We start from the raw sequence: 13,113 nt of genomic DNA on the forward strand, positions 1-13,113 counted from the left end.
TATAACGAATTCCATTGTTATAAACAAATAGAGTTTATTTAGATCCACGTTTCATCGTTAGTAACGTAATTTTGGTCGATGAAAAAATCTTCCGTTAGAAAAACTCGAATTCATTGCATAGTTCCTGTTTTCAATGGTTTATAACAACTTTAGTTATTACGAACAAATAGAGTTCGTTGAGATCTATATTTTATCGTTTGTAACTTAATTTTTGTCAAAGAAAAAATTTCCTGTTGGAAAAACTCAAATATGTTGTATAGATCCCATTTTCGATTGTTTATAAAAAATTAAATTATTATAAACAATTTCTGTAATTATTAATATGCTCATATATATATTTTTATTGTTGTAGAATTATTAACACTTTCATTTCTGCCAAATCACCTATTTCCACCTTACCACATCGGGTTTGCACGCTGCGCCTACGCAGGCACCCTTTTGCGTGTTTATAACAATTTCCATTGTTATAGATAATCAGAATAAAAAAAAATAGCCATTCAATAGTCATTCACTAAGATCTATTATATCTCTGTGCCAAATTTAATCGAAATCAGTTAGAGGTTTGGACATAAAAATATAACAGACAGAAAGCGTTACTTTCGCATTTATAATATAAGTCAGGATGTGTAGCGTGAATAACGATAAAAATGATGCAGCGTGGATGACGATATAGATGAAGATGCGTGAATGACGATACTTCGTGGATGACGACATTGCGTGAATAACGATAAAAATGATGCAGTGTGAATGACAATATTGCGTCAATGACGGTAAGCGTGAGCGACGGCGTTTACGTTAATTTTCATTCTTTTATAGAACGCGTCATTCATGCATTTGCGTGGCTCGCGCACGCCGCGTCGTCATTCACGTTTTTCTGTATATTTAGACACAGCCATAAATAATCCACTTCCGATTGTGATCAATAAAGATTTAATCGTTTTGTTTAATTTAGTATTATTATTCGAGTCTATTATATAGAGTGCATAAGATCATTTTCTCACGTTTTATTTATAAGAGAAGATATTTTTATAAACAAGTGCTGCTATGGCGAAAACGATAAGAGACAAAACAAAAATAACGGTACTACTTCAAGAGTATATCTATAAGGTAGTTGTACTTTTCACCGATTAGACTATGCTATGTCTAGGTGTTGTACAAAAAAACAACAACCAATGTATTATCTAACGTATTATTTTAAACTTCTTTAAAATAATACGTTACGCCATGTCAATATTGTCTTACGAATATTTTCAAAAGTATTTCTTTCTGCCGCATTAGGATGTTTAAACAAATACCAAATATATAGAGTAAAAATAGAAGTATTGTTTAGTATAAAATTTCAGAAATATAAATGTTTCATACTTACAATAATTTCATGTCGTTATAGATATCTTTTAATGGACGAATTTGAATAATTGTTGCCTTATATAAGGATTGTCGAAAAATTGAGTTATCTTCTACCATTTGTATTTCAGTTGTATGATTATGATCCTGTAGTACATGAAACTTTCCAAATTTAACCACTTTTCCCGTCGCTTTGCAATTTTCCTTCGATCTGTATTTGTACCGGTAATATCTAGTTACATATAAAAATTATGTTAAAATGAAAAAAAAACAATATGATATTTCCGATATGGAAGTTGACAAGTATATCGGATATTTTTCGTGTATTTACAAATAAGAACGAAGCAATAATGTTGATGATACATAATTATTTATATTCTTTTACTGGGAAAATACTTGCAATTCAAGAAATAACGCATATTGAAGTCCAAAATTCAAAAAGTGGTCAGCCACTTCGAGAGAAGTGTCGGCAAAAAAAAAGGAAAAACAAACTCTTTGGAAGTTGTGGAAAATGTATAAAGAAAGAATTCTAGATATTTCAGCTTTTTTAGATAACGAAATCACTATTTAGAAATATATACCATTGAAAAATAAATGATGTACCTGTAGTTTCTGTTAAAAGAGTTCATCTGCCTAAAATCAACAAGTTTTAATAGTTTTTTTTATCATTTGGTCAAAACATAATGTTTCTTTAAGCCATTTTAAATTTTTCATTACTACAGAAGTTCCTCATTTTGAAGATTATTGTTCTCTTAATGTTGGCTTTTTTTATTCAAATAAAAGTTTCTTATTTCTCACGAAAGAACAATTCTTTGTTTAATAAGAATCCAACTACGTTCAATGAAAATTTGTATCGTCTATATATGTATTGCTTTATTAATTCTCCGACCATTTGACGTTCACCTTGTTTTCAGAGAAGCCACTGAACTGCAAAAAAAGCCATGATTCTTCCCCTATACTGCATGAATTTAGCAAACTCCAATAAAACATACAGTAGAAGAAGATTTTAATTTATATGGAATTGAATCCATAAAGTTATTACACCATTTCTTTAAAAAAAAATTTACATAACTGTAAGAATTGACTAATTCACATGTGGTTAAATTCCATTTTTTGTATTTTTCTTTTGAATTTGTTATGCTTTAATAGAACAGCTTATTCAATACAACAATTAATTAATAAATGGTTTAATAAACACTCTTACTCTTAAAATTCATTTGAATCAAAATCGGACCCAAATTCAATTGTTATAAACGAAAGGAGGATGCTTCCATACATTTCACATGGTTTGTAACTTTATTTCAGTGAAAAAAAAGTACGCGTTGGGAGAACTCAAATATCATGCGTAGATCCCGTTTTAAATTGTTTATAACAGATTTAATTGTTATAAACAAAAAAAGTGAGTTTCCATTCATGTCATACGGTTGGTAACTTTTTTTTAGTAGAAAAAAAAAATTACGCGTTGGAAGAATTCAAATATATTGCATAGATTTCTATTTTTATTGTTTATAACAATTTAAAATTTGTTATTTAAATATTACCATGATCAATAATCATTTGTTATTAACAATGTTCAATTATTATAAACACAATTCCACATGATCAACAATCATTATTGACTGTTATATTGTCTTCAATGCTGTTTTTACCATTTCAATACAAGTTTAACAATTTTTTATTGCTTATTCTGTTTTTTAAAAATTTTTTCTTCTATGAAATATCGTTATCATTTTCCTATACAGTTATTACAAACATTTAATATTCATATTTTCTAAAAGATCTCGTAATTTTGTCTAAAAAATGATATAATTTATAAATTTCAAAATTCAGGTAGTTCACCATTTTTTTCAGTTTTTTGATTCTGCATAAGAAACTACTGAACCAATTTTGCTGAAAACCTAATCAGTTCTAGGTTGCGCAATTACGTGTCGAATGGAGTTGGTTCCACGTCGATATCATTTTTTGTTCTCGAGATAATCGAAGCGATAAATAATTCCGAACGCACATACGTACATACGTACATACACACACACACACACAGACGTTCACTGGAAAACGGTCGTATTCGACTCTGGGGACCTTAAAACGTGGATATATGTCAAAATTCGGGATTCGCAAAATCGGACCCATTACTATAACTTCCCACTGGGAAGTTAATAATAAATAAATGAAAAGATTAACTATTTAAAATATTTTTAAGCATAAGAATAGCAATTTTATTCGGAAATGAAGTCAATATTGACTAGACATTATTATTCGTTACCAAATACGACCTTCACCAATTACATATTGTTTGTAACAATACGAATTTGTTAGAAACAATTAAAAATTGTATTTATTGATTAACTAATGCGTTTATCATACAGAATATTCAGTCCTTGTTTTCCTGTCTTAAGAAAGTTATTTTATTTAAGTACTTATCCTTAAAGGGCATAACTCTGGAAATGAGTCTACTTCTAATGACGGTATTATTTGGGACGTGACATTCTCGCGCCTTTAGAAAGGCATGAGGATACGTGCATCTAGCTCAAGACCTTGCCACATATCACTACGAGTTCAAATTCATTTGTCCGAAAGCACCTGGTTCTACATGTCTTTTTTCGTCTTTGCAGCCTCAGGTGCGGGCTTGGATTTCGGTCGCCCGTAGTACCAGTTTTATCCGCTTTGGTCGGCGGCCCTAATTGTTTATGGTATGAGCGGAGCACCATTATATTGTCAACAGCTGAAAGAATGAATGATTAGTATTAGGCGTTTCCTGAAATATGTAAAAGTTTGTATTAGAGATTGTTGAGTACCTGAAAGTGAAGTACAGTAAAAAAAGTAAAAGAAAGACCGAACAAGCAGAAAAGTAGAGAATGGAGAATAAAGTCCCTATTTGTTTGATTCACAGCGTTTCATAACTCGCTCCATGTCGGGGACGCATAAGCGACCACCGGCAGGAAGCACCCCCCTACATATAGTTAAACAAGTATGGTAATTGAGTCCCTAACGCATTCGCGAAAGGCGTTCTAGCACAGTGGGCCAAGCATAGAACCCTGAGGGCACCCACGCGTAGCCACTTTTGTGACTGAGCCAGTTTCCCGTGATAGGCTAGCTGTACGATCTGTGAAGTAATTTTGCAATAGATATTTTTAGAGCAGTTTCGTGACTTTAGTCCTTCGAGGACTAAAGGCCACCATACATTATCAAACGCGCCTGAAATATCGAAACACAATGTAACCACGTTACGTGGACTCTTGCCCTGCTCTTCGCACTGTCAGTATCGCATCTACCATTGATCGCCCTTCCATAAATCCATATTGGTGATCTGAGATCTTTCCTTGTTTAAGGACGCTAGTTGAAAGACGAATTTTTATAAGTCTTTCGAAGATTTTGCCTAGTACTGATAGAAGACATATAGGTCGATATGATTTGGGGTCTGCTACATCTTTGTCGGAACTCTTTAGGAGCATACGAATTGTTCCCTCCTTCCAAGCTCGAGGAAAGACGCCTTGGGACAAGCATTCGTTGAAAAATGTTAGAAATTTTTCTGGGAGGTACGCAATTGCACGTTTAACAACCTCCACTTCCAGCAAGTCTAGCCCTAGAGCTTTTCCATTCTTTAGCGTTCGGACGACTTGCTTGAGTTCTTCTTTATTGAATGTGCTGGGCAGGTCGAGAGCGTTTATCTTTATCTTGCTATGTTCGACTGTATCCATTTCTGGATGGTCGTCGACCACGTGTACTGCCAGCAATCGCATGGCTGTTTCTTGAAAGTTTAGGGTTACATTACCTTCTTTAGTGCGAAGTGCATCCATAACTTTTTTGGCTCGCATCTTGTCGGCTACAATCTTGTATACCACACCCCATTTCTCCTCGTTTCCGTGGGGTGTGACGAAGTTTTTCCAGCTCTTTGTTTTCGCCTTTTTTATCGCTTGGGAATACCTTCTCGCCTGCTGGCGGTTTCAAAGTCTGTGATTCAGTAGGTATCGACATCAAGCTTTTTTATGCGTTCGTATCTATGGTGCAGTCTATAGGCATTACGCTATAAACAGGACAAGTGGTTGTTTCACCAGGGATTCCCTTTCCTTGGTGCTTTTCAACTTGGCATGGATTTTTCGCAGAAATCTGTCAACCCATTTGCGACAGTGTCAGTGAATCCATTAATGTTTACCGGAGAGTCCAGCAATGATCTAGCGGAAAGTGTGCTTTCTAGCTCGGGCATCAACATACCGAAGGCTTCCCAATCGGCTGCTTCAACATTGAACCATCGGGTTGCCTCTGTGTAAGTTCGACCCAGGACTCCGCTTTCACCAAGCTGGATTCCGATGGCCATGTGATCTGACCCCTGAATATAATCTTTTTTGACTAGCCATTTGATTAGGGACTGTGGCAGTTCCTGAGTCGCTACGGTCACGTCTATGTACGATTCTTCTCTTGAGGAGCTGTATGTAGGACCTTCTTCGATTTTGTTGAGAACTTCCAGACCAAATTCGGTAAAGAAATTTGCAAACTTTTCCCCTGTATTGTCGAAGTCTGGTGACCGCAGAGAGTATCGGGCGTTCGCATCTATACATACAAGAACTCGCTTGTCTTTAAGAGTCGTCAATACCTTTCATAGGTGTTCGGTGTGAACTTTGATTGGATCCTTGAACTGGAAGTAATGTGAAATAGCGTAAAATGAATAACCGAGCCCATCAATGGAAGCACACGTACAGTTTGCAGTACTAAGTTCATCGATATAGAGCACCTTAAGTAAAGGATTGACTACGACAATAGCCGTTTTAGGTTTTTCCCGTCTAAAGGTTCTTGCGGCGACGAGGGCTTGACCAAATCTTCTAACTGCGTAGCCTTGTAAATCGGCATTCGTGGAGTAGGGCTTCTGTAATAACCGTACATCCAGTTACTTTTCTTTCACAAGTGCAAACGTTTCTTTTGTGGAGTTAATGTTGAGATGAAGGTTTAATTGGAGAAGACCGAGCTAGTTTGTCCTTATAATAGCGGAATTCTTTGCGATATTTTCGGTACTGATATCGGTTGCCTCTGCGGAAACCTGTTACCGAGCCCTGGCAGCAGCCTTCCATTGCGAGAGGTCAAAAGATACTTTCTCTATGCTTAGTATGGGCATTTACGGATTCGAAGTACCCTGCCTATTAGGTTTACTCGAGCATCCAGTCGATTTAGGAACACAAAGCATTCCTTGGACTGGGCAAGCTCATATCACAACGCGCGGTAGGGACAGACCGATCGCGTGGTCAGGTTCGGAGACCAGCTGTTAGCGGGAGTGCCAGAAGGCAGTGCGCGCGAGACTAACCGGACACCCTTTCGAACGTTTCGGGTCTCAGCGGGTGCTGAGGTGTCCAAGTTCCAGGGTCGTCTTCTTAATCCCTTCTGGTTGTTGGTGTGGATTCCAGTTGTCTCTTGCAGCCTTTCTGACCTCACGCATAAATAATGGCCCCGCCGCAAACTCCGAATGGGGCTGGTTTTACTTGTGGATATTTTGTTAAGTACGCTTGATTCCATATTTGCTTTTGTTGCCTCAAGGGCGACAGTTCCTGTAATACGTGTTGTATCGAGATACGTATTGTTTCTGAAAAACATAAAATTACTAGGGCGGTTAGTTTATGTGCATTTCTAAATAAAAATGATCCATTTCATGGTAATATAATGAGACATAGTGTGAGAATAGAAAAATAAATAATAAATAATCAGTTAAACTTATTTATCATAAAAGTATGACTTTTGGTTACCGCCTTAGCTGAGGACAAGTACCATGGCGTACTGTTATTGCTACGTATTGCTTTTTAATTAAAAGAAAATGCCCAGCACAGGAGCTATAGTGGAGGGACTGGTCAGGGCCTCGAGGAACACCTTCGTTCACTAGAAAACCGAAGGATGAATCCTCGTTCACGACCAATCAAATATGAAAGGTGGAATAACCTTCGCAGTATCGTCATACAATATTTTCGGGAGAAGGACGGGCTCCTGGAAAGCGGTCTGCGTGCGATTCTCGATCCACTCCCGTGAACTAGATCTTCACACTCCGCACTGGCCGACGACTGTGGCTTGGGTTATTGAGAATTCAATATCAACATGCTTTCTTAAGAGACCTACGACATGACAACAAAGCAGTTCAGAACTCTCTGGGGGTAGAGGCACGCTAGATCATCCTTGCCCCGAGAAAACCTCACTACCCTGCTTCATTCATTTTATCAATGAAAATAATAAATTAAGATCAACACCCATTTCTCACTAGAATATGAGGTGTCATGGCGGACGTACCTGTCAAAAGCCTCCAATGAATAAAACATTTATTACACATTGAGTATTGCACTTACACCAAACAACTTTGTCATCTACCCTGGTTGCTATTTTTTTCTTCATAAATGAATGATTTGGAGTTAATAACAACTAATAAATAACTTAAAGTTTGCCAAGAACAATTTGATCATACCAAAAACAGCCCCACAGACTGTATAAAACTGTGCGCCAAGTTTGAATGACGAGAACGATAATCTTTGTTCTAAAAATGCTATTATCGTAAATGTATATCATTTAAAAAATTACAAAAAAGCGTAAAATCATTAAACGCCAAGTATTGTATTTTGTATTCATTAAAGTTGAAAAGATTAATTTTATTTGAAATAGTTTTTAACTGTTTACAAAATTCAAAAATCATTTTTGATATTTGAAAAAAAAATTAACTTTGAAAAAATGTGAAAAAGTGAAACGCGTTAATAACAATAAGGCTGCAGAAAAGACAACGACGTGAATAACGTTAACAATAACAAATATTAATTACAATTCTTTTTTTCAATAAAGGAGAAATCGTAATATGATCAAAATACATCATTTGAATTTAGAGCCACTCCATCAGAGCAATGATCTCATGCTGCGACGTGACAGTGGCGCTTCGAGTGCCGTGAAATTGTACTCAAGTGCCTTGATTCATGTCACGGCAGTTGCGTTGTACTTATCATTAAAAGCAACTAAGAGTAGCTTTTTTCGTTTACAGATTCTAAAGAGTCTTGGTGTTCATCAACTTTTTAGAGACTAGCATTGATTTAGTTTTAATCAGTATAGAGTTCAGCAACTCAGTTAAGTGTACAAATCAAGGGTAAAGTGCCAATAGTATTCTCCAAAAGTCCAGATTCATTGTGTGAGATCAGATCACCACCACAGCTTTACAACCTGTGGTGTGCTGACCAAATCAACGAGATTTTCATAAACTAAAATCTTTGTGAGATCAATCAAAAATACCATATTCTTCTTTTCTGTGTTATTATTGTGTATCTAGTGTTAAGTGATTATTGTAAATAAAGTTGTTCAGTACAACGTACTCTCTCTTTGTCTCTGGTTATTTCTTGGGACCTGGCATAGTTCTCATCTTCTCTGAGAAACTTACAGTAACAGAGCACTTCGATAATAGTTACCTTGTTACTTTTACCAATGTGTTTTGACTCATAAGATGAAACTGTAATAAGTAGTAATGAGGTTGAAAAGGTTCAATCAAAGAATGCACAAACACAAAAAAGTATGGTTTTCCTGGCTTTTATTTAACAAAAACACTCAACCTAGGAATATAGAGAAATAGCCACTAATTTTTTTTTAGTTGCCCGTTAATTATCTATATAATGCACTAAATTTATTGTCTGAACGTAATAATGAATTGTTTGAAACGCAATTCATAACAAGGATCAAACATAGCGTGTAGCGACGGACATACAATGCAGCAGAGTTGTTTGAGTGTGTGCTACACGTGTGACTGTCCGTGAGGCACTATGGCGTCGACGCTAGCTCAGCTTCACGCCCAAAAACACTACAACTTATTTATCTGGACCCTTGGCACTATGTAGACTGGTTATGATGGTTCACGTTTGTTTGTGAAACCTTTATTGAGAAGACTGAACAAAATTTTGACTAAAAACTGTAAGTTTACTGCACAAATCTGCAATTTTGCTGTGAGAAGTTTTACAGAGTTGACCGCGTGATTCGCCTGGAGCTAACTGACGCCATAAGTGCTCGACCGCGTGCTTGTTGGCGTCACTAAAACTGTAGAGTTGTCTGCTGGGCCATGAGGGAAATGCCTCTCGACAATTGGTCTAGTGAGTTGTCCGACGCGCTGGTGGACAAGTCCGGCATTACATAATTTCTAAATATTTTTAGACTCGCTGACTTGGGGCCCTCCAAGTCAGAACACAGTGATATCAGTAAAATTTGCGCAATCGATTTCATTGTCATTGTTAAATGAATATTCTTAGTTTTTTTTTCTATATATGTAGAAGTCACAATTCAAAATTATCAATTCACTGAATTCTATTAATTTTCTAACAGCGGCCGTTCGAGCTCGACACATTGTTGCTGGTCTTGTAGCTATTGGATTTGCATTATGTGGTGCCGTTGAAGTGAGTTCTTCTGTTGCATTACTAGCAAACCAAGAAGACAATCACGCTATTGTTGATACTTCATGGCATTGCGATATGTTAGTTAACATAAGTAGCCGAAACCGTACAGAAGATTTCGAAGTTATCCTTTTAGAGGTATGTTAACTTGTTAATTCAAGTAAGCTATTCTGAGATGAGATCTGATGAAATTTATTGCAGTTACCACAAGAAGAACGAGCGGAATCAATTATGAGAGAAGCATTTTTATGGGGTCAAGTCGCAGGGCCTTTACTTGGAGGGTGTCTCGTTTGGGGAAGGTCTGGACCATCGATGGTGTTTTCACGAGCCATTCTTGGAGCTTGCTTAGCTTGCATTCTTGTTCCAGCTGCCTGGCGAGGACCTTCACATGTTGCTTTGCGACTTTTTCAGGGTTTATGTACAGTCAGTATTGAATTTTCTTTTATTTATTAGTAAAAATTTCGAAAATACTCAGATTAATTAAAATAGGAATACTACATTCATAATATATTCACAGAATATTTATAGTATAACAAACGTAGCAGTATTAGAATTTAAAATAAGATTGTTGTAGACATGTCAATGAAGAGTTTGTCTACACGAAATTGCTTAGTTTGTGAGTTGAAGAGAAGAATTGAGCTGAAGCTACCAAAATCTACATAATAAGAGTAACGTGTTTGCATGAATAATTTCTTCTTAACTTGAATTCAGATAAAAAACTTAATCTTACTCAACTAAGAGTAGTGGTAGATACTCGGCGCCAAGTACACATTTATTGTCTTTTGTATTTATACTAGCGCGTTCTTTTTCCCATGTGCGCCGAGGCTACCAACTATTCTATATACAAAAAATATTATGTGACGTCATCAACGAATCTCTACATGCATGTCTTTGTAATTACTGCATATTATGCTTTGATAGTTAAAAGGTAATAACTCAAGACTATAAGATTTCGATTGAGTGTAGAACGAGAAAAAAGTTTGTTTCATATTTTTTCAGTACATTTGGTATATGTTTGATAGTATTAATTCTGAGTTAGAATTAGTTTTTTTCGATAATAAAGAATAATATTTACTTGCTTGCTGTCTCGTTTAGAAGACGATGACGTCTTTATTTTCTACTAATTTTAGTAAAAAAGTAAATTTTCTCGAGAGTTTTACTTTACCCTTTATTCTCCTGCTATGATATCAGCAACTATGAACTGGTGATAGTCGAAATATAAAGTGATTTCCCGATGAAGCGCATCTTAGATTGATGACCTGCAACAATAAATTTTATTAAATTATGTTTATCGCAAATAAAGATGCTTTGATTTTTAAAATATTATAAAACGTTAGTTTATCATTAACTAAATTTTATATCCATTTCTATATGTGTTAAAAGTGTTCAATCATAGAACAAGTGATGGCACGGCGACGAATCTTTTAATGCATACATTATACAATTTTTTTCATTTATTTTTAATCGAAGATGACATAATTAGAATACCTTCACTTCAAGCGCGCACCAGTCTCTTCGCATGGTCCTTCTCCTCTTTAGAAAGTTAACTCTCTTTTTACGTCTCCTACTCTTTTTTGAAAGTTTTATTGCTTTTTTGCTACGTGAGTTCCGAAAACAATACAATGTCTAAAAAATGATTTTCTTAACGAATATTCGAAATCCTTTCTATTTTAAAAAACATTAGAAACCTTAGAAAATAACTTTAGTAATAATCGTTAATCTCAATCGAAAAACTCTTAGGCATTACATTTTTTTTCTTCACTTTACGTGTTAGTAAAATTTTGACATAGTGTTTTATATAAAATGATACGTAAATACTGTGCTTTTAGCATCCGATCATGTTCTTTTAAGTTTTTGAAATATTCGTCATGAATGATCAGTAATTGTCCATGTATTGTCGATTTTCGATTTATTTCGGTAGAAGTTTAATTTTGTTTTATAAAAATAAAATAAAAATTGCTAATTATGAATATTGTTATGTCAGTGCTGTAATCAGTTATGTTCTTATATTCTTCCACGAAGATTGTGGCATATGCATCAATAACATGACCATCTACCTTTTGGCATTCTGATGTTATTGTTCTAAATTGTAATGTAGACAAGTATATTTCTTTTGTTATCATCATACCCCGAGTCAAAAATGACAGCCTGGTTCAAATCTACAAAACTTATACATCTACTAATTCTGCCGGTAGACTTAGAAGTATAAAATCAGTACTTAGGGTCATTTATTTATATAGAATTAAAAGACTGGTTTAATCCTCAATTCATCACGAATGTCCCTTTTTTCCTTGCAAAGATTTAAACTAGGTTTTTGAAATACTGTTAAACATCTACAAGTTCAGTGCATAGGAAATTGAAATCCTGGTTTAAGCCTGATAGGTCTGATGTTTGAAAAAATTTGAAATTCACAAATTGACTATTATTATAGTTATTAATTAGTATTTAAAAATTATTTGAAAATTTTCGTACATAAAGTTGTAACATCACAACGTTAGATACGAAAACTTGAATATAATTTATAAATATCAATCAACAATTCTATAATGGTCATTTTGTTTGAAAACATTAAAAAAAAACCTTTTATAATGATTTTTTCCATTTATTTTTTAATAAATTTTAATATGAAGACAATTGTTAATGATGTTGAAAATAAATTATTTTATTCTTTATTTGTGGTACTCTTTACTTTTTTAGAATTATCTTTCTTCTTTTTCCTTAGATTCCCTGAATAATTTGTTTATATATTTAATATAATCTGATTTTTTTATTTGATCATCTTCAGAAAAATACGCATTTAACCATTCTGTAAACAAATTATAATCCAGAATATTATTAATGCCAAGGACAAATTTACGACCAATATTCTATTGAAGACGTCACTCACCATAGAAAGGTTCGAATAATTCAGGGTCGATCACCAACTTTTCCGAGTGCACAATAATTTTCAAGTTTTCTACCATATATTTCCATTAGAGTAAGTTCGACTGCATATTTCTAATCTAGTGATGACTGAGTTTTACTTTTCTTAATTATGTACGCTGCTGTATCAGTTGATAGATATATTTCGTGGTCGGCACTAATTTTTGTATGAGTTCGCAAATTTGCAATAGGAAATTCTTCAGGCAACTAAATAACATGAAGCAAAAATAAATTATTGAATAATTAAACTTGGTAAAACATATGTTTCATAAGAATTCCACCATTTTATGATTATAATTGAAACATATATTTGCTTTTGCAGGATTGAATTAATATTTTTATATTTAGATAAGAAAATATAGAACTTAGAAACCTTAACCAGTATTCCAAAATATCTAAAGTACTGATTTAAGTCTTCTAAGTGTAAAAGTAGATTTTGGAGATTTTAACAAATAACATAATGTTG

At 34.5% G+C, this 13,113-nt stretch overlaps 1 protein-coding gene across 3 annotated transcripts in view; it reads left to right on the forward strand.

Annotated features, from left to right (window-relative positions):
* Nucleotides 1-13,113, forward strand: part of LOC118064132 (uncharacterized) — a 99,007-nt gene that overhangs the window by 45,643 nt on the left and 40,251 nt on the right. For all 3 annotated transcript variants that reach the window (XM_035078589.1, XM_035078668.1, XM_035078742.1), the window contains exons 2-3: nt 9,658-9,863; nt 9,927-10,148. In XM_035078589.1, the coding sequence (XP_034934480.1) occupies nt 9,658-9,863; nt 9,927-10,148 (428 nt within the window). The remainder of the gene's footprint in view (nt 1-9,657; nt 9,864-9,926; nt 10,149-13,113) is intronic.

This window comes from Chelonus insularis, unplaced genomic scaffold, assembly GCF_013357705.1.
Source record: "Chelonus insularis isolate UGA/USDA-ARS -01 unplaced genomic scaffold, ASM1335770v1 contig_108_pilon, whole genome shotgun sequence".
NCBI lineage: Eukaryota > Metazoa > Arthropoda > Insecta > Hymenoptera > Braconidae > Chelonus > Chelonus insularis.